This window comes from Phaseolus vulgaris, chromosome 10 (assembly GCF_000499845.2).
Source record: "Phaseolus vulgaris cultivar G19833 chromosome 10, P. vulgaris v2.0, whole genome shotgun sequence".
Classification (NCBI taxonomy): domain Eukaryota; kingdom Viridiplantae; phylum Streptophyta; class Magnoliopsida; order Fabales; family Fabaceae; genus Phaseolus; species Phaseolus vulgaris.
In genome coordinates, this window is record NC_023750.2 from 1,838,008 (window position 1) to 1,860,656 (window position 22,649).

Genomic DNA, 22,649 nt, shown 5'->3' on the forward strand with positions numbered 1-22,649 from the left:
ACTTTCTCATTTCTTCCCAGGCCAACTACTGAATTTCCACATCCTCTGTCACGTGTAAAGCAACAGGCTGGTTACAGGGTGAATTTTTTCTTGATTGCTGTATCTTATAATCCCTCCTAATTTTAGGCTTCATGTTTATCTAAACATTGGTCATATTTATCTTCAGCTTTCATATCAAATAGTTGACTCTTTAATTTGGCTTGGAATACGGGACATGATTAATGATCTTAGGAAGAAAAAGTTGAAGCTACGACCAGTCACATATTTAAGTGGCTCACAAGGCTCTGAGACTGAGATTCCACATGCATATATATGGAGTCCACATCTTGTTCCTAAACCAAAAGGTGGATGCTCTAGATCCCACTCTTCACATTTTTTTTTCTATAGTATTGTTATATTAAGTCCCTTGATAGTTACAGTTTCTGCTCTGTGCATCTGTGTGTTTGTTGTTATGGTTTTCTTTCTGACTATTACAAGAAATGCTGAGAGAAAAGTTAGAGAGAAAGGAACACTTTGTATTTATTATATTCAGTTTGTACAAGTGATGAGCTTCTGTTTACATAAATTATCAGTTAGATTGAGTTTGAACCTTAGAAACTGAAATTGAGAAGGAGGCAGTCCTGGTAAAAAGATTAGTCCACTGGTCAACATCTGGAATATACAGAACTCCAATTTGCTAGGCCAGAACCTTTCGTGAAGAAAAAGATATAAAGTTGCACATGTCTAATTCATGCATCAAGGACCCCACTTGTGTGATTGATGCACTGCATTAATGTTATCACAGAATTAAGGGAGTGTAATGAGGTTTCATAATACCAGATTTATAATGTGTTTGCATGGGATAAATGTTAGTACCTCTAGGACGAGAGGTGACATTAGATGAGGAAGTCGAGAGGTTGGGTAAAGGGTCAGAATTGTTGTTAGATGTTGGTGAGGAATGAGTTGATGGGGACACTATAATGGATTTGAGGGAGATGGCATGAGATGGGGATGGAAGGGACATGGGGACTTAGAGAAGAATAAGGTGGAAACAGTTCAAGTGGAATCTAGTTTCTCTTGAAGTCTTTAGTGGTGTAAATAAGGATGAGAAAGAGTTTGTTGAAGGAAGAGAAAAGGAGAAGAATAAAGACAAGAAGCATGGGAAAGAAGAATAAAGAAAAAGAAATACAAATGAGATTCCAAGGAAGGCTAACGAGAGGAAGACTCCAAGCCTTGGAAGAGGAGATTAGAAGACATGTCTTTAGATGAACTTGAGAGAAGTTAGAACCTCATGTTTTGAATTTGACAGAGAGCTTGGACAAAATTCATGCACTCTTGAAGTTAAAGTGTCTTTTGGAGCTTCTAAACTACCACATGTCACTTTCAAGTGCACAAGAGGTAGTTTGACTCTTCCAATTGACCCTTTCATTTCAAGAGTCTTGTGTCCATTGGAGACTAGTTAGGTGCCTCACATCTGACTTCTCCAAGAGTCATCATTGCTTTTCCAAACGTAATCATTTCATCTCCCTAGATTCAAGGAACTAGCCATGTGCACTCCCCAATTTCAAGGGATTATCATGTGCTAATCAAGAATAGTGGAGTTAACTCTTGATTGGTAAAAATTAACTAATTTTTGTTGCCTTTCCATTCCTTGGACGAATTCCTACTTCTAAAAAGGAGTCTCCTCCATTTGTAAACACACCTTGAAGACTGAATGAAATTCTCCTTTGTAAGTTTACTTTGAAAGTTCTCTACTTTTATTTTGGTTCTTATCTTGAGAAGCTTTCTCAAGTGGTGAATCTTTTTGCACTTATGCTTCATTGAAGGTGGCATGTTCTTGTCCATTTGCAAGTTTCAATCCATTTTTTAATTTCTTTGCAAAATATCCTTGATCTACATGTTTTTCATGGGTTTTTGGTGGAAAACGAATTTAAATCACCATGGTTACATGCTTCCTCAAGCTTCTTTTTCTCCAACACTTTTGAGGTGATCAAGATCCTTCCAACCTTCTAAGGTTTACATCATTTAGTTTTGTATATTTCCTGAGAAGAAGATAAACATTTCCAACCTTTGAAGAAGGTGGAATAGCCAAAGAATGAATACTCATGAGATCTTAATTCAAGCTTATGTGAGTGGTGTGGACAAAGGTATGGAAAACAAGCACAAATGAAAAGCTTTCAAATGACTTAGTCCAAGAAACATCTAAGCTTAATGGCAGCTTAGGGAAGTTTGTTTGAGATATGCGATAAGAAAAAGAAATTGGTAACCCACCCTCTAGCTAATAAGGGGGGATAACCAAACACTTAAATACTCCACCAAGCATCCCACACTACTTGATGTGGGACTTGGGTACCCCATGACACCTAAGTTCCTACATCTTGACGAATTTCACTCTACAACACGCTACTCAGTGACACTTCACTCAACTCCCTTGTAGGTCAGAATCCTTCGTAGGTAGCTGTTTTATGAGACATCGACAACCAATTATGATGGCAATTGACAAGTACCTAAGCACTTGGGGAACCCAACCTCAAAAGTTAGCAATTAAGAGCGGGTGGGAACCAAACACTTAAATACTCCACTAAGCATCCCATACTACCCAATGTGGGATTTGCGTATCCTATAATACGCAATTTCCCCCTTAAGAACTGACGTCTCAACGAATTTCGATCTACAACACTTCACTGAACTACCTCGTTGGTGAGAACTTTTCACCGATCATAAACCTTTGAAGTCCTTTCCAAGACATCGTCAACCAGTTTTGATGCCAATTGACAAGTACCCAAGCACATGGAAAACCCACCCTATAAAAGCTCGCTATAAAATGAAGAGAGAAACACACTTAAATATTCCATTGAGCATCCCATACTACTCAATATGGGACTTATGGAACCCCATGATACCCAAGTTTAGTTTCTATCATAACATTGCCCCTAAGAGCCTACATCTCGACGAGTTTCACTCTACAACATTTCCTTTGGTGACACTTCACTCAATTCTCTTGGATAAAATCCTTCATCTATCAAAACCTTTTATCCCTTTCTAAGACATCAACAACTAGCTTTGATGCCAAGTGATAAGTATCCAAGCACTTGGGGGACTCACCCTCAAAAGCTAGTAATAATGGGGGGAGGAACCAAAGCTTAAATATTCCACTAAGCATCCCACACTATCAAAAAGCCATGATCCTAAAAGGAGAGAAGAAGAGACACTTGAAAAAGGAGAGAAAGTCCTAACTCAATAATATGACTATACTTACACTCAAGAATACCACTTTTGTGGAGCAGAGGAAAAATTACATGTAGGGTGCCTAATTGGTTGAGGTAATTAGTGAAAGTGAGAAATTCAACAACCTAGACAATTCAGACAACCTTAATGGTGGAGTTAAATTACGATTTATCCATTGATTTATTTGCTTAAAGATGGAAAGCACCTCCAATATATCTTTAAGCAAATACATAGATATAAAGCAAGAAATGGCCTTAATAGATGGCATTCAGCAAGAAAAGTTATTCGATGTATTTGCTTAAAGATGGAAAGCGCCTCCATATAAGTGACTACACATCAATTATGAAGTGAATTGTATGTTATCAAAGTGAAAATAAAGGGAACTTTATAACTTTAACCATGGAACTTCCATATGGTTAGTCATCTTATGGAACATTAGGTTAGAGCCAATGTGAAGAAATGCTTGGTTACCAGAATATAGTTTTACTTGCTAAACCTCACAAAAGTATAACTTTGATGAAGTTGCATAAACCAAGCAAAGCCATAGCTCGTTATTCTGCTCTAGCTCTAGATCGATTAACTACACTTTGTTTATGGCTTTTCCAAGAAATATTTTCTCCGTTCGATAAACAATACACTGTGGTTGAGTATCGAACATTAGTAATCTTGCCTAATTTGCATCACATTGTGTTTTGATTTCATTAGAAAAAGTTTTAGAAATACAAAACACTTAGAAATACAAAACACTTTGGATCGATTTTTCATTAATAAAATCCAACTACATCGACAATAGTTATCGATAAAGGTAGCAAAATATTTAGAACCATAAGGAGTAATAGTATGAGAAGGATCCCAAATATCAAAATGAACTAAAGAAAAAGGAGACAAAACTTGTTTGTTTAATCTATTAGAAAAGGGCTAGAAAATATGTTTCTCTAACTGACATTCTTAGAATTCAAAGTTGACATATGTTTGAACTTTGGTACCATCTTCTGCAAATTTGTCAACTTGGGATGTCCTAATTATGCGTGAATCATCATTAGAGAGATTTAAAATGCACATGATAGTGATAAAGAGGGATGGTAAAGGCTATGTGACTGACATATGATACCTGATATTAAATTTTGCAAGGTAATATTATTTTTAGTGAATGTGAAGATAATGTAATAGGATTTGGTCAATCTATTGACAAAAGTAAATTAAATGGGCAATTATGGACATAAAGAACAAAGTCAAGAGTAACAGATGGGAAGGGTTGGGTAGTACCACTGCGACAAGTTTGTGTTTTTGAACAATTGGTAGGCCAGTTGTTAGGCATTATTGCATGTGCCATCCTACACTGGTGGGAGTTGTGGAGTTGAGAAAGATGACATGCGTAAGGGTGCACGAATGGGTGGTTCATTTTGATGATTGTGTGATAGGATAGATCAACTTGACATGATCCTAACCTCATGCTTGTCAGAGCAAAGGTAGGTTGGCCAAAAACTCGTCGGAAAGTCTTTGGTGATGATGCCAGAATAGTGCTAGAGAGCATGGTAGAATAGTTTGCTAGAAAGAATTTCTTCTAAGATAGTGAGTCTATTGGGCCGACACTATTTTTAGAAAGGCTTTACATACCTTGCTAAATTATAAGAGATAAAGAAACATTGAATTGAACCCATGTGTTTTTTATATAGCAAAGGTGCTTTATTTATATTTGAGAAAACATAATCAATACACTAAGTAAAGTAGATATGGCATCTTCTAATAGTAAAGATATGATACGTGAATAATAAACATGTTAATAACACATACAATGTAGATATTCCTAATTTTAAAATATTTGCACCTTATTTCCATAATTTATCACAATAATTTATTTTCTGATTTATCATTCGTCTAATCAATAAAAGGATCTTAAAATATACACCTATACTATCTTTTGTTACTTGATTCTTGTTTAAAGAATCTAATTTTTTTCGCTTTACAGATTGGGGACCCAAAATTGATGTAGTAGGATTTTGCTTTCTTGATCTTGCGTCAAACTATGAACCACCCGAGTCCCTTGTAAAATGGCTTGGAGATGGTGACAATCCTATTTACATTGGATTTGGTAGCTTGGTGAGTCTTTTTTTCCTTTCATTATATAATTATCTTTTCACATATTTTTGAATGCTAAACGTAAATGTTGGAAGTATGCATCAACTCTTTAGCCTAGCAATTTTAAAGTGTATAATTGAATCTTTGTTGATGTGAAGGTCATTGCTCGAAAAGTAGTGTTTATAACTTCCATCTAGTAGTGATTATGTGAAGGTTCCAGAAGATATATCACACCAAAATATGAAATACAAATTATCACCAAATGTTATTATAAATGGAGTTGAATATTTGGTTAAATAAAGAATGATTGAATGGGTATTTAACTCTGTACTAGTAGTATATATATATCTTGACAATAAATCACTATATGCTTAATCTTCAATAAAGGAAGACTTTAACTATGTAAGGAAAAAAAAAAATTCTTTAATTGATAACAATCAAGGTTATCAGAATCTAGAGTCTATGAAGACTCATGGGAGGTTTAAACTCGAATCTTAGACTCATATGAGTTTATTTTATATAAAAATTCAATAAAAAAAACATAACTATTCAGGATACAAATTCCACAATATTGAAATAAGTAAGTTCATATAATACACCAACAAAATGTTAGTTCTCAAAGTGATAACATAATAATTAAATAACTAAAACAACACAAATGTTCTCAAGTTTATAAGTATCATTCATCTAATCCTCTAATGAAATCGTCCCTAAGATCATGATCACCATCTTCAAATTCTTCTTCCTCATTCTTCAGTTATCCATTCATCATCAGACTCAATGTCATCAAATGTGAGAGCAACAATTTTTCTAATTTGTTTGTATTTCAACTTCCAAGTTATTCATCACTTAAACCAAGTCATTAATCTTTTTCGGATGCAAACAATTTCTTCTTTTTGTATGAACCTATATTTAAATATGAAACTTAAGTAAATATATAAATCAAATCAAGAAAATTAAAAACCTTAAATAACTTCCTGAAATTGAATTACCATTTCAAATGAGCTCCACTTATTCTCACTTGAAAAACTACAAGTCAAACTCACAACTCGAACAACAAAATTCTTTAATTCTAGTGTTCCATCCCCAAACATTTCCCACTATTATCATCATCATTTCTAAAAGTTGGTTCGTAGTGCAAGTGGGGGTTTAGGTAATAGGCAATTGCATGCAAGGGCCTTTGAAGCTGATTATCCCATTTATGATCAATGATTTTCTAAATAGGTTCATAACTAGAAATAATTACATAAACTAGTACTTAAATTTAGAATGAAAAAAGTTTAGAAATGTTACCTTTTTTTTGATATTATTAAAGTTGCATTTAATCTTCTCTTTTGTGCTATCCATCTCCTCATATGAGTCCCATTGCGGGTTTTGCATCCGAATCCACCAACCGAAGGACCACCATAAGAGGGGCAACAACTTTTAAGCATGCACTTACATTCTTCCAAAGCCAACTATCTAACACCATTTACATTTTCATCAAGTCTATTTGTAGTAATAAAATCTTTTGTAATTATCAAATCCTTCAAAAAAGGAAAAAAATATGTTGATCGACGCCTCATAGCTATCGCTACACTACCGGTGCGAATAGTTTCTTTTAACATTTCAAATTCGTTATTTTGAAAACCTCCCAGATTGGTGATTCTAGATAAATGTTGCGGATTGAGAATTCCGAAAATGTGTTCCGAAATGACCAATCTAGAAACATGTTCCAACTTTTGGGAAAATCATAACACTTCCCCAAGCATCCATGACTTCATCTCACTCCTCTCTTGGATTGAATGACATTTTACACTTTGCTTTCACAATATTTTTAATGTGAAAGTGACAAGATTCAAAGTTTATCGAAACAAAATCTTTATTACATTCATTTGAACAATATTTCTATCACTGACTAAGACCCTAGGGGGGAATCAACTCTAAAAAACAACCATTTATGTGTTTCAAGGGCCCACACAAAGTTCTTTTCACTTTCAGATGCCAATAAGAGAAATGCAATGAAAAAGGTCATCCTAATGGAGGTTACAACAACAATTTAAAGTAAGGGCATCCTATACCTGTTAGTTTTGTGAGTACTATCCATCATGAACACTTTCTTAAAGGAATTCACCAGTTTCACTACATCAAAGTGTGTCCAAAATATATGTCAAATTTGTACGCTCATTCAAATTAATTTTTTTCTTTGGTAAGATTAGTCATGACCAAGGATAGATGCATCCCATGTGATTGTGACATGTAGTCATTTTAAATAACAAAATTCTCATATTTTGTAGAGAAATAAGGAGGTATAGGATATGACTCAACATAATCAATTATGCTAAGGCACATAATCATGACTATGTGAGACACATAATTATAATTTATTATGTGCCTTGACATAATCATGATTATGTGAGGCACACATAATTGATTGTGCTTGCAAGCATAATCTTTTATGTTAGACCATTACATGTCAAAGCCATCAATCATATATATTATATGATGAAGAAAAGAATACATGACTCCTAAACATTAGCGAACACAATTGCAATTTAAAGGCTTCACATGTTGGGTAGATGGCAAAAAAGTTGTTACTTGGTGAACCCCCACACAAAGTGTGCCTTATGAAAATATGCACTAAACGGAACGAACTGTGCAAAGCAATATGTTAAGACCTTCCTCCAAAAGGCCTAGCTGTTAGCATGTTTACATAATCAAATAGAGAAAGTTAAGCTAAATGTACAACACAAAGCTTTAGAAAGATAGGACACTCACCAAATGGACAACATTAGGAAAACCATGGCAAGGAGGTTTTTAAAGGTAGGAGGCGAACAACATTAGGAAAACCATGGCAAGGAGGTTTTTAATGGTAGGAGGCGAAGAAGGTTTCATGAGTTTGTTAATGACAATGTGAAGTTGCAACTTTTGGTTTGACATAATTTTGGTACTGTGTTGTAAGTGCAAGGCATTGGGAGGTGTTTAACCAAGTATGCACTCATAAAGCACCAAGTCACATGATTTTGGACAATTCCATGCACCTTAATCTCAAGGGACATTTTCCTCTCGCCTTTAAGGTGCATGGAATTGTCCAAAATCATTGTCTTGAATTAGCCATCACAAACACCACATCATTCATGGTCTTTTGCTATAAACGATTTTTTTATTGATGTGGACCTAAATAATTATAAAATTAATTAACACATCATACTAGCTTCTAAAAAATAGTTATAAAATCAATTTTATAAAATAACATTCGAGTTATGCTTACTACTGGATGAACTAGAAGTTAAACTCAATACTCTAATTGCAAATCTTTGTATTTCTGGATGTTCATCACCATACGATTCCCACCATTATGATGGAGTTTTGGTTTTGAATGCACATTGATCAATGATTTCCCAAAAGGGGAGTGTAGCTAAGTAAGATAAAAATAAATAAATTAATCTCTAATCAAGTTTATTATTCTAAAAAAATAAATTAGAAAATCAAATATAAGTGAAAGGTAATTAGTTATTATATTACCTTTTACTAACTCCATCAAAAAAACTTTGTTTATTCCCTTTAGCAATATCCATTTCTTCATAAATAAATCCCATTCTCATTTGAATCCACCATGTACAACACCTTAATTAGGGGAAAACACGCGTCATGCAATTCGAAATATTTTTCAAATATCAAATTTTCCACAAACCCATCACTAGTCTTTACAAATTGACTAGATTGCCACTCCTTGGATGCGAACATCCAATAAGTGATCCTTTATTTTTATTCAAGCATCCCTAAGTCAAATAACAAGTGGCAAAATGAGTATTGACCGGTCTTATCAAATCTACCCGTCTAGTATATTTGTGCGATAAAGAAATAAGCCCAATTCTTGAATAGATTTAAATTGTAATTTTCTTACCATTGGCTGTTGTGTCACGACGGAGTGGTATTTTCTTGTCAAAATCTTGCAACATTAAATTCTTCAATTTCTTTGTAATTTGCTGCATTATCGATTACAATTTCGATGACATTATCTTCCCCAACCTCCTCAACTCCATCATCCAATTTCTTTTTTAGTTTTCTTGCATATGTCAGAAACGTCAGGAGACTTCAAAACGTCATTCTCCTTTGGACTATTTACCAGAAAATTATGTACAGTCCTTCTACTCCTATCAATTTATCCATTTGTCGTTATTGCGCACCAATTTTTCTTCAAAAATAGTTTATGTTCTTCCAAGATTAGATTGGTCTTTCAACTTGTTGCTTCAAATATTTCACCCTAATTTCATGGTATGATGATGGCTAAAATCCGATATCATGTTTGACAACCAACTCAAGCATCCTCCTAAACTCTCCACTCTTTCTTATATTAAACGGAATAATATTGTTGCAAGAAAAAAAGAAAAACAATTTCTTGGCATGCATCCTCCCTCCCATGTTTCTTGAAAATAACATTGATAGTAGTTTGAGTGCCCCTTATCTTGAAAATACTTGATGACTCTTAACTCTCTTCTTGACTTAGTCTTTTTCTAGCCTTTTTTGAATCACCCATACTACTATCCCATAAGCCTTCTCTAGATATTGAACTTGTAATCAAATTTTGTTGCAACACAAAAACCACATCTAACATTAGTTTTTTAACATCTTCAGGAATTGTTATACATGCTCCAACATCCTTTGAAATCCCTGCTAGATGATGCTTTAATCAATAAATCCCACTTTTTAATACTTTCTCACAATATTTATATTTCACATTTTCTGCTTTCCTATCAATAGAAAAACAATGACTAAATGCAGGATGCTCTAATTCCAGTTCCTCTTCTAAGACTCTCACCTAAACCACTTGATGCCATTTTTATCCCTTTTAAATCTAAGCAAAATTGAGCATCGAGCATAAGAACATTCAAAGGAATAGATTGGCAAGCACGATAGCAAAAGGAGCAAAGTGATGAGCAAAACAAAAAGAAGCAAGAAGGATAATAAAAGAGGTGAGAGTTGGGGATTGGGAAGGCTGGGAGCGATGGTTGTGACTCGTGAAACTCCACATGTGCCTCGTGGGTTCCAATTTGCGATGAAAAAAGGTAATGAGTATTGGGCCTTATCATCGGTTGGGTCGGTTGTTTTTAATTAGTAATGGGCTGTCAAACCCTAGCATCAGAAGACAAGAAGGATCGACAAGACCCATGATCCCCGATTAAGCGAGCAACATCGCATACTTGCTATGATCCGTCTTGCTTGCGATCCACCTTTGTTCCTCCTCCATACTTGCATGAGTTTGCGATTTTACTATCGATTTTAAGAGCATTGCATTTACTTGATGCATTGTTAATGCATTACTACAATTTTGTTGCATACATTCATTATGCATTGTATTAAAAGAGAAATCATAGTCCATTTCAACATTTGGGAACATGTTAACTTTGTCTAATATACTCGTGTCAAAGTCTTCATCCATACTAAATTTGACAAAATCAAATGTTAAGTGTGAAGAAATATAAAATAGAACTAAATATTTTTATGTCCGAACATGTAGTCTGGAAGTAAAAAAAAGGTACTCTGGTATACAATATCTGTTTTCCAGAATGTCCAATTCAGAATACATATTTTTGACTTTAGGAATACGTGTTCCAGAACATAAAAAATGGGTTTTCAAATACACTTTCTGGATTACGTACTTACATTTTGATTTACCAATCTGGAATGCATTCTGAATGTTCTGGATTAGGCGTACTTGCTCCGGAAAGGTTGTTCTGAAAAGTTTCCAGAATAGTCATTCTAGAACACTACTTTCACTACTCTGAAATGTTCTACTTGGAAATAAAAATTCACGTTTTGGAAACACCAATCCGCAGACAGAGTATCTTTTCCTTCAATAGGAAACCTCTATTTCAGAATTGATGATCCGGAAACATGTGGAACAGCCATTAAAATAAATGAAAACTCCATTTATCATACTCATTCTTACCTTTTCCACCCAGTGGAGTCTATCCAACTTCAAATCGCTTCCAACACCAGCCACCACAGAAGAAAACATAAGGAAGGAGGATCCAACATTCAAATAAAACACCAAGGGTAGAACGGACATTTTTTTAAAAGTTGTGGGGGTGCTGGTAGCAATTAAGTGGGTGCAGGAAACAAAGCCATTAACTATTCAGTAAGAGTCTTCCTTTTTTGTTTTCTAATCTAACTTCTTTTAGCTTCGTGTTTTTTGGCGTAAGTTTCTCGTTTAATAGTTTTACTGTGAGGATATCTTAACCTCGTTTCTATGTTTTGTTTTGTTATAATTTTATATCATTAAAGATTGTAACATTAAATAGGGAAAGTTAAAAATCTTGTATGGCTATTAGTATTGAGGAATTCTTAATGATTGTATCCTTGTGTAATTAATTGTGATTATAGTTAAAGCCGAATTTGTGGTGGATGAACTCACAATTCAAAATTCTGTTACATCTTTCATTATTTTCTTGTGGAGGATATCTTATCCCCATTTTTATCCTTCTCCTTATCAATTTTTTTTTTCTAAAAAAATCAATAATTATTTTAATCTGATTTCTACTCTCTCATTTCCTATAACAGCCTGTTCAAGAACCAAAAAAGATGACACAAGTAATTGTAGATGCATTGGAGTCCACTGGACAGAGAGGCATAATCAATAAAGGATGGGGAGGTCTTGGGAATTGTAAGAATATTTCTAGTTTTTGTTTTTTTGTTGGAATAGTTTGATAGTTTTATGTTTTTTTCAACAACATATTTTTCTTTCCAGTGGCAGAACCAAAGGACTCAATATACTTATTGGATAATTGCCCTCATGATTGGCTTTTCTTGCATTGCAAGGCAGTGGTAAGACTATCTAGTTATTCTTAGAGGGTGTTTGGTACCAGGGAAATTTTTTGATACTCGAAAATTATTATTCCCATGAACCCTGTGAATTATGATTCTTAGGGATGACTAAATTTTGTTGGGTTGGTTGGAAATATTTTTAGGAATATTTATATGATTTTTTTGAAGATCAGAGAGTAATATGCTATCTTTACTAAAATCCTTAATTTGTTGTGCATTAAATTATTGAAATAGAGTTATATGATTTTTTTTTTTTCTGTAATACTTTTATTTTAATTTACCATTGTTTGATTCCCACCCCACATGAGAATGCGGTTTGCAGGAAAACTGGCTAAACCATTCTTAAGAATCTTATCTTTTAAAAGGTAAGTTAAGCACGATAAACATACTTTTCAAACTTTAAATTCTCGAAAAACTAAATATTTCCTAGTAGTAAAAGTCACATTGAATTATTAGAATAAAAGGTCATAGTTCTACTGAAATTTTAAACTGTTGTTTGGATTGAGGGGAGAGTAGAAAAGAAAAGAAAAAAAGTGAGATTGTTTGAACTGAGAGAAAATAAGTGAAAAATTTGTAGCAGAGTTGATTGATGTGATAGAATAGATGTAGTTGTATATGCTTTTGTTTGGAAAATAATTTTAATAAAAATTAAATGGAAAGAATAACTTTCTAGAAAGTGTAAATTAAAGTAAAAATTAATTTTAATTTTTAAATTAAAATAAAAATTATTATAAACTTTAGTAAGCAAAAAAAAAAATCAGAATAAAAATATATTAAAATAACTTACAAGAATTTAAACTAATTTATTTTATTTTAATATTTAGTTTTTCTAATATAAAACACATATTACCATAATTTAAATTAATTTTGATTTTATTTTATTAATCATATAATATTTTCGTTTTAATTTTTCATTTTATTATAATATAATAAATATATTTATAAATATTTAAATATTTTTTTTATTTTATATTTTAACTTGGATTTAAAGAATGAGCTAGACAATCAAGTGCTGTAATATTCTTAGTCGATCCATCAATTAATATGGAATTAACCACTTCATAACATATGACCTTCCTTTCCCTCAATCATATATGACCTTTTTCACCTTTTCTATAGTTGAACCCCACATTCCGTACAATAGATTAAGAGAAGAAACTTTCATATTGGTTCTTCTAGGAACATCTACATAATCCACCTTATCCCACCAATTATTATCTAATAAAGTATCCTTTCCAAATTTTGTGTTTCCAACGTCATCTTCCTTGTAAGAAGACCATTGATCACTAATCACCATCTTTTGGAATCCTTTCTTCAATTGCTTAAATCTTTTGAGCATTACAATAGTGGAGGAAAATCTTGTTGGATCAAGGAAAGCAATTCAATGAATTGAAAATGGACAATCTCATTGTGTGACTCAAGATGAAAATTTTAATAAATGTTACATCTTCCACAGTTTAGGTAATCCAAGGATAGACTTGGTAAACAACACATAGATAGAAATTCAGTTTCAATCATTAAAACTACTGCTTTACTAACAATTGCATTATTTGTTACTATTAAGAAGTGGACTTTAAGCCAAGTCAACTTTATAAAACTGGCTTATAAGGTGAGGTTTGTACCCACTTATATACCATGAAATGTTCTTATCTCTAGTCGATGTAGGATCTTCAACACATACCCTCACATCGAGACCTGACCACTCGTGTTGTGACTATATATTTATGGGTGATTCGAAAGCGGCCCAATAGCGGGTGGACTGATAAGCTCAACAAAGACTCTAAATAAACTCTTACCATAATAAGAAGTGGACTTTAACCCTAACTCAACCTTATAAAACCGACTTATAAGGTGAGGTTTGCACCCATTTATATACTATAAAATGTCTTTATCTCTAGTCGAAATGAGATCTCCAATAGTTATTATTTGCACATCATTTGATTGCCCAATCTCCATAATTACCTCTTGTCATATGCTTGGCTATGAAATCTTTGTTTAGGTTCTTGTTGATGGGTTTAGTTTGGTCCCACATCTTGTTTTTGTTTATTCTTTTTGATAATATATTGCGAATGTTGCAGATGATTGATACTGACTGTGGTGCTAACCTAGCTATGATTGCAGTTAGTACAATTACACTCTAGCATTCTTGCTTTTGATTAAAGATAGGACATGCTGAATGATTCTTAACTTGAGTAATTCATTGAATTCCAAAATTTGGGAGAATGTTACTGATTTTAGGGCTGCATGTATGTAGAGGGTCAGGTTACATCAGTATATTTATCAATAAAATCTTGTGTGAATTATCTATTTGCAAATTATTATTCTTGTAGTTTTACCCATTTTTTGCAGGTTCATCACGGGGGTGCTGGAACAACAGCTGCAGGGCTTAAAGCTGCTGTAAGAAATTAGTTGCTTTGTAATATTATCATGTCTTCTGATAATGTTTTTTATATGGGTATTTTTTTGGTAGTGCCCAACAACGATAGTTCCTTTTTTTGGTGATCAACCATTTTGGGGTGATAGAGTACATGCCAGAGGAGTTGGTCCTCCACCTATCCCAGTTGATGAGTTTTCGCTTCCCAAGTTGGTTGGTGCAATAAAATTTATGCTAGATCCTAAGGTAAATATAAGTTTCATGACATAACAAAAATATATGCACAAATATTTACTCTTGTAAGTTTTCTACACAAGTTATAAAAGTAAATATTGATGCTAAACTCAACAAGCAATATGAAAGTATAGTTTATGTATAATATATGAAATGTTCTCCTAATGTCTACCGTGAGAAATACTCAAAATTGATATCTCGATTAACTTTTGGACCTCTAAAACAAGTTTAAAATGGTATTTATATTGTTGAACTGTATGCTTTTTAGTAAATACAAAATAGTATACAACTTTAGAGATTTTTGGAGATTAGTGTAGATTATGTTCTGTTTTTATTTCCTATAATGCTTGTGTATAAGGATTGCTATATTTAGGAAAGCTTGTTGTATTATAGAATATCTAATTCCTACATTTAGGATAACTTTTTCCTATTTTTCTTGTTACTTGTACCTCAATACATGTACCATTTCGGGCTTTGTATCAAGCCAATCATATCCAGATATTCAGCTGTGCTCTGTTTCAAGTTGGTAAATGAATCATATTCATTTGATTAGATAAAGTTTGAAACTCCTTGTAGTCTCACCATCTAGTCCCTGTGTTTTTGGCACCACCAGTCTCGTCTGTGTTACTTAGATCTTGTTAAATATTTTACTCATGCAATAAATGTTTCATAGTTCCCCCACTCTTCAAAAGAAGGGCTATTGTGGCTAATGTGTTTCTCCATTGCTTTCGCATGTGTTTCTCCTTTCTTCTATGTTGTGGGTTGGTTTTTTAAGTTGTCTTCCAGTCAAGCCACCCAATCCTTGTCCTCTTTTACTTATTCTTAGAAAGTGAACTTTAAATTTAATTTAACCTCATAAAATCGACTTACATCTAATGTAAGGTTTGCACTCACTTATATATTATAATTTAGCCATATTTCTAGTCAATGTAGAATCTCTAACACTTAATAACTCCATTTGCGTTTTGTACCAAATGATGTGCACCTTACAAAAAGTTTAGGTAACTAGTGTTCTGCTCTAGCCTTTTGTACTAATTTTCACCCCACTTGAGTCTGCATATGATTTTCCCATTGTTGTTTGTAAAACTATGTATTTTATTTTTGATCCCTCTTTCAATCTATAACTTCCCTAGTTATCATCATTTGCCTCCCTCATCCAATGTTTTTTCACTATTCCTATATCTCCATTGGAAGTACTTTTTGACTGATGTTGGTGACTATTAAAATCTAGGGAGGATAGAAACATTAAGTTGAAACTATATGTTTCTAAGGCAACACATGTGCTTTATTTATATTCAGAAAAAAAAAATTAATACAAGAAATAATGACAAATATATCACATATGGGAAGAGATAAAAAAGTTCCTATTAATACATGTAATCTAGATTTTCCTGATATTGTAGGATCAACTTTTTATTTCTATAACTATAGCAATTTTTCTGGATATATAGGATTAGCTTCTTTTTTCTATAATTATAACACTCCTCAAGCTGGAGCATATAGATCGTATGTACTCAACATTTTGCAAATATAGTCAATCATTGGTCTTCTAAGAGACTTGGTTAATATATCAACCAATTGTTCACTAGAGTTGACAAATCTAGTGGTGATGTCTCCAAATTCCAGTTTTTCTTTTATGAAATGACAATCCACCTCAGTATATTGAGTCCTCTCACGAAAGACAGAATTAAAGGCAATATGTAGTGTTGCCTGGGTGTTTCACAAGGTGCATTTGGGAGTCATTAGAATGAACATTTTTATGGTATGGAGCAAAATCAAATAAATTGACGTCAACATATACAAAATACCTATGAACATTTTTATGATATATACCATTTCTACTTGTTATCTCCTCAAGAACTCAACAATTACAATTACTGCTGTCTGTTGAGAAACTCTTACTTTCGAGGGGAGATTATGAGGAATTTAAGTGTGGAGTTATTGGATAGAGATGAGTGAAATGAATAATATATAAGAAAAAAATACTCACAAACTTAATGATTTAAAGGTGAGTTAGAGATGGTAGCAGGTCCTATTATATGGTATCTCTGGTTACGTATCAGCATGACTACTCGAAGAACCCAAGCATATAGAAAGATTTATAGGAATTGGTGTTATGAGCACGTATATGATACTCTGTTTATAAACAAGAATAATAATACAACTAACGTAATCCCTAAATTTAGAAGATGACAATTCAGTCCTCTCTTCCTTTCTTCGTTAGTGATAAGTACTGCGCATCCCCACCAAATCTTTGGCACACCCTGCATTGGCAACTGATCTGCCTGAAGCCACCGCAAGTGTTTGGGCGGGCACGTGCCTTCTCTCGTCATGTGACTCCCGCACAGCTTACTGCTCTTGAATGCCTTAGAAAACTTGGGACCGCAGTGCATCTTAAGTTTATGTCAAACTCCGTTTTATGCTTAACTTATTTGTTTTATATTCCTCGGAAGGGGTAATCGTAATCGGGTTTAAAGTTAGGCTGCAAATGAAGGAAACTTTAACTTTTTAGGTGTTCTTCCAAGCAATGCAAACTTAGTGGAATTTTTTGTTCTTGGGTGTGTTATAGCTAAAGATAGCCTTTACATTTGCTTAATATAATTTCAGGTAAAGAAACGTGCAATTGATCTTGCTAAGGCCATGGAAAGTGAGGATGGAGTGGCAGGAGCGGTGAAGGCATTTTTTAAGCAGCTTCCTCAAAAGAAACCAGAAGCTGATGCAGATCCGCAACCATCTAGTTTTTTTTCTTTTAGAAGATGTTTTGGTTGTTCCTGATTCGAGTCCAGTGGATCAACACCCACCTTTTTTTTAACGTGAATCGCAAATTTTTACTGCATTTATAAGATGTGCTTGACTTGTCACCCTGTCAGGTGATTGTATAAATTCTGTGCATGCTTCTATTCTCACTGTTTAAGTTGAGTTTCAATATGTAAGTAAATTTTCTGTGGCTTTTAATTGATGTTATGTGTTCGGAATGTATTTTTGTTCTGTATCACTGTTTTGCACTTCACATTATATGTTTTTGATTATGACCGTAACCAGATGTTTGGTATTCTAAACCCAGCATTTAAAGTTGGGAAATCTTTGCAAAATATAAATTCTTTTGAGAAACTGTGATTCCGAGTAAGAATTTTTATTAACAAACCTAATTGCAACACAAATGATATGAAGACTTTTACAATGTGTTAGAGAATTCGATTTTTATACTTCTAGCTAACAACCAAACAAGTTAACTAATTAACTAATAATCTAACGTCTGGGTTGGTGTAAACCCAGTCCTGCGCTTGATCTGCGAAATGTGGGTTGGGTTGGCTGTTTTGCATTAGGAGTGTGGGCTTATTTTTGTCTTGCATAAGAAGTAACATATATGGGCCAGTTCGAATAAGAATTTTTTTTTCACAAACTTAACTTTATTAATTATAAAAAAATTTATTTTTAATCAAAATACAAAAGAGTGATAAATATGAAATCTAATTTCTATTTTTCCAATTGAAACAAAAAACACTTTGACTTGTTTTCTTATTAATATTGTCATCATAACAACTATCAACAAATTTTTATTATTTTGTTTTAAATCTTTTACTTGATTATTCAATTATTCTTTGTGAGTTTAATATCCGTTTTTAGAGACAAATTATTACTTCTAACAACGGAGTGTGTAAAAAAGTTACCAATCATGTTGTCGAGGCCTCACATCATTAAAGTCTTACGCTGTTGAGGCCTCAAGTCATTAAGCCCTCAAGCCCTCGTGTCATTGCGTAGGCATAAGAGCTAGAGGAACTTTGGGAAGAAAAAAATTAGGTATGACAATGCACTATCTCATTTTATTACCTTATGTCTCTAGTTTCAATGCCTTTTTTTTATCAATGCAAATAATCTTAGAGTATTGCTAATGTTACTCATGTGTAACATTGTGTTGCGATTTAAATGTTAAATAAGATACACTCCTTGTATTTGAATAATATTCTGACTTAGGGTCCATAAAATGCTTTATCCTTTCATATTGTTCAAGTTTCATGTAGTTAAACTAATGAAGTCTAATGAAGTTTCATGTGCCCAATTTTGGTTCTTACAATCTTTTAGTCCTTTTCATCGATGTCTTAGTATTAGTTGCATTATTTTCCTTTTCTAGCTTAGATTTGGGCAAAGAAGACACTTATCAACATAATTTGTTATTATCCAATCCAAGTGGCTTCTACAATTCCTTCTACTAGTTTTTTTAGAATCTTTAGATCCAATAGATACAACTCTAACAATATTATTATCCCTAGACCTCATTATCCCCCACCACCCTATTGTGTTTCTCTCGAACAAACAATACTAATATTCATAGATAGAATAGGTATGTAGAAATATTTCTATTTGTTTTGGGGTACCCTAGAGTGTTTATGACATTAGAGAAATATATGAAGGTTGTTCTATTACTTGTATTGAAGATGTATATATATGGAAGTGGATTGCTGTTCCCTGGAATCGATTATCTCTTTTAACCCTTTCTATTTTTCATTTCCATTTTTTTGAAGTGCCAAACATGTAGTTTGATTACTTTTCATGGTTTGATTGACCCTCTTTTTATTTTTAAAGGTTTTGAACTTAAGTTTCTTGTATTAGTTACTATAATTCAGTTTTGATATGATATAATTCATTTTTAATGGTTGTTTGTACTAGATTGAACAACAAGCTCAACAAACATATCAATGTGAGAACAAGTAACTTACACCAGTTTTTCCTTATTGATATTCTTACGATTCTTGCTGGTATGTTGTCACATTATGTTTTCTGCTAGTTTAGGACTACATTTGGTTTTAGTTCATGGCTAAGTATTGTAATACAATAGGTTTTGTTGGTGCTACTATCCTGGAATAACAAGTATTGTTGAATTGACATTAGTTCATACCCAAATTATAAGAAATATTATTATATTTCAAACTCGAAAAGATGATCATGTATTGTAGGTTCAAGTGGCATGTACAAGTTTACTTCCTGTTTCTCAGTACATAGAAATTAGCTAGTATGATAAAATTAGCTAGTATAGAAAGTTTGGTTTGGCAGTAATTTTGAATTGTTATTTGTAAGTAATACTTTTATCCCTTGATGTTTTTTAAATATGATTTGAGCCTTGAAATTGGGTAGCCTCTCTCTATTTGCCTTTTAGCATTTTTGTTACCTGAAAAAGGAAAAGAGATTATTACGTTTTGCATGTTGGCTTAGGATCCTGTTGTGTTGTGTTGTGCTTGATTGAAGTGATTCCTTTAGTGCTGAACTTGATTTGATTTCCATGGTGTGGTTGTGACTCTATTAGAGGATTTGGTTTGGTTTATGTTGTTGGTATGTGGCTATGTGGTTCTACAAGTTGGTCCCTCAAACTGTTCCTATTCTTATTGCTTTGGCTTGATATTGTCATGTGGTTCCTACTAGCAAATTACCCAGGGATTTTTGATCGTGGAAAATCTGTGGCAAAACCATTATTACGCGTGCGTGGATTTAGAGAATTTTCCACAAATTTTGATCATTGGAAAATTTTGATTTTTATTGTAATATCAACTTCTTAACTTTCTTGTTGATGTTGTCTGAAACTAAAAGGTTCTATATACACAGAATCTAGTACAAAATACAGAATTTCATCTATACATATAATAATTTCTGTATATATAAAACGTAGACTAAGAAATAACAGAAAATCGTAGACTGTGTTTGTTTATGCTGTTGCAATTTTAGCATTTTTTTATAAGAATTTAGGCACACCCTTAGTATCCACATAATTGATTAATTTATTCTTTGTTGATAAAAAAAAAATGTTAAGAAAAAAATTATTATGACAATTAAAACGCTATACTTAATTATCACATATATACTCGTATACTTGAAAAGCAACTCCAATATTACCACTAAAAGTGTAGTGGTTGACTTCTTAGTGGTTCTGTATATCTGTAAATGGATGGTCAATGGTTTCACATTCAGAGTCGATGGTTTTTATTCGTCTAGCAGTAGAATGGGAATTGGTGCCAAAGTTTTCTGAAATGATATTATTATTATGTTTTGCTATTGCATTAACAAAACATTTTTTCATTATCATACTTTTTTATAAGTTCGCATGTTTATGCAAAAAAGGGTTAAATTTTATTTTCAAAATTATGCCTAGATTTTCTATGATCCCGTCAAAAAAGCAAGTAGAAATCCACAGCAATTTAAAATAAAAAAAAATGATTTATATAAGCATTTTAAATTATTCCTTATAAAGTTAAATAAAAGTTAAATATTTATTTTATAGTTTTTAATTACTACGCCTTACTAGTTCACTCTCGGTCTGGGACTTACTACACCTTACTCCTTGGGTGTTTTGGTCTGAAATTTTTACAATACGTCCGTCACTGTGTCTATTGAGTTTTGGCTGATATTTGAGCCCCAGATTCGTCCCACACGATTGACAATAAACTTTTTATTGATCAATGTTAGCGCTGAAAGGAAGGTTCGTTTATGTGAAACTGTTTAATTTATTCGTGTGTGAATACTCATTTCGCCCTACTTTCTTCAATTTTTATTCTGCGTCCGTATTGCGCGGAAAAAATTCACACAAGTACTTTCATATGTTGTTTGCACCCTAGTAAGGAGGCACGTCGATAAAGGAATCACTAAAAGAATATACGGGGAAGAAAACCCAAGACGGTTTGTTTTCGAAAAACCAGTTTTGTTCACTCTCGGTCTGGGACTTACTACGCCTTACTCCTTGGGTGTTTTGGTCTGAAATTTTTACCAGACGTTCGTCATTTTGTCTATTGAGTTTTGGATGAGATTTGAGCCCCAGATTTTTCCCACAAGCCTGGAAATAACGTTTTTATTGATCACAACTTCGTTTGTGTGAAACTGTTTGATTTTTTTCGTGGATGAATACTCATCCGTTTGACCTGAAATTTGTCGCGTTTTGTCCCGAATTCAGTGCAGATTCTTACGTGGAATTTCAGGAAAAAACTATTTCGAGAGAATAATTTTTCCGACTTTGTCATGCAAATCAAGACTATCCTCTACCAAAACTTGTGAAATTTCGCCATACTTTCTGCAATTTTTATTTTAAGTCCGTATTGCGCCGAAAAAATTCACACAAGTAGTTTCATATGGTTTTTGCTCCCAGGTAAGGAGGCACGTCCATAAAGGAATCACTAAAAGAATATACAGGGCAGAAAAGTCAGGACGTTTTGTTTTCGGAAAACCAGTTTTGTTCACTCTCAACTGGGACTTACTATGCCTTACTCCTTGGATCTTTTGGTCTGAAATTTTTACCAGACGTTCGCCATTGTGTTTATTGAGTTTTGGCTTAGATTTGAGCTCCAGATTCGTCCCACGGGACTGACAATAAACTTTTTATTGATAACTGCAAGGGCTGAAAGGAAGGTTCGTTTGTGTGAAACTGTTTGATTCTTTTCGTGTGTTAATACTCATCCGTTTGACTTGAAATTTGTCGCGTTTTGTCCTGAATTCAGTGGAGATTCTTATGTGGAATTTTAGGAAAAAACTATTTCGGGAGAATTTTTCAGAAAATTTCATGTAAACCAAGCTCTACCAAAACTTCTGAAATTTCGCCATACTTTCTGCAATTTTAATTCTGCGTCCGTATTGCGCTGAAAAAAAATTCACATAAGTACTTTCATATGTTGTTTGCGCCCAGGTAAGGAGGCACGTCCATAAAGCAATCACTAAAAGAGTATACGGGGAAGAAAAGCCAGGACGTTTTGTTTTCGAAAAACCAGTGTTGTTCACTCTCGGTCTGGGATTTACTACGCCTTACTCCTTGAGTTTTTTGGTCTGAAATTTTTACCAGACATTCGCCACTGTGTTTATTGAGTTTTGGTTGAGATTTGAGCCCCATATTCGTCCCACTAAACTGGCAATAAAGTTTTTATTGTTCACTGCCAGGGCTAGGAAGGTTCGTTTGTGTGAAACTGTTTGATTC

General features: G+C 33.3%; 1 protein-coding gene across 4 annotated transcripts in view; it reads left to right on the forward strand.

The window, feature by feature from the left end:
- LOC137818259 (sterol 3-beta-glucosyltransferase UGT80A2) overlaps positions 1–17,680 on the forward strand; it is a 34,352-nt gene extending 16,672 nt beyond the window's left edge. For 3 of the 4 annotated variants that reach the window (XM_068621559.1, XM_068621561.1, XM_068621560.1), the window contains exons 7-14: positions 21–78; positions 167–344; positions 5,177–5,307; positions 11,830–11,932; positions 12,017–12,093; positions 14,443–14,490; positions 14,564–14,713; positions 17,309–17,680. In XM_068621559.1, the coding sequence (XP_068477660.1) occupies positions 21–78; positions 167–344; positions 5,177–5,307; positions 11,830–11,932; positions 12,017–12,093; positions 14,443–14,490; positions 14,564–14,713; positions 17,309–17,476 (913 nt within the window). In that variant the 3' untranslated portion in view covers positions 17,477–17,680. Of the gene's footprint in view, positions 1–20; positions 79–166; positions 345–5,176; positions 5,308–11,829; positions 11,933–12,016; positions 12,094–14,423; positions 14,491–14,563; positions 14,714–17,308 lie in introns of all 4 variants that reach the window. The other variant, XR_011082049.1, reaches the window with a different exon arrangement.
- The last annotated feature ends 4,969 nt before the right edge of the window (positions 17,681–22,649 follow it).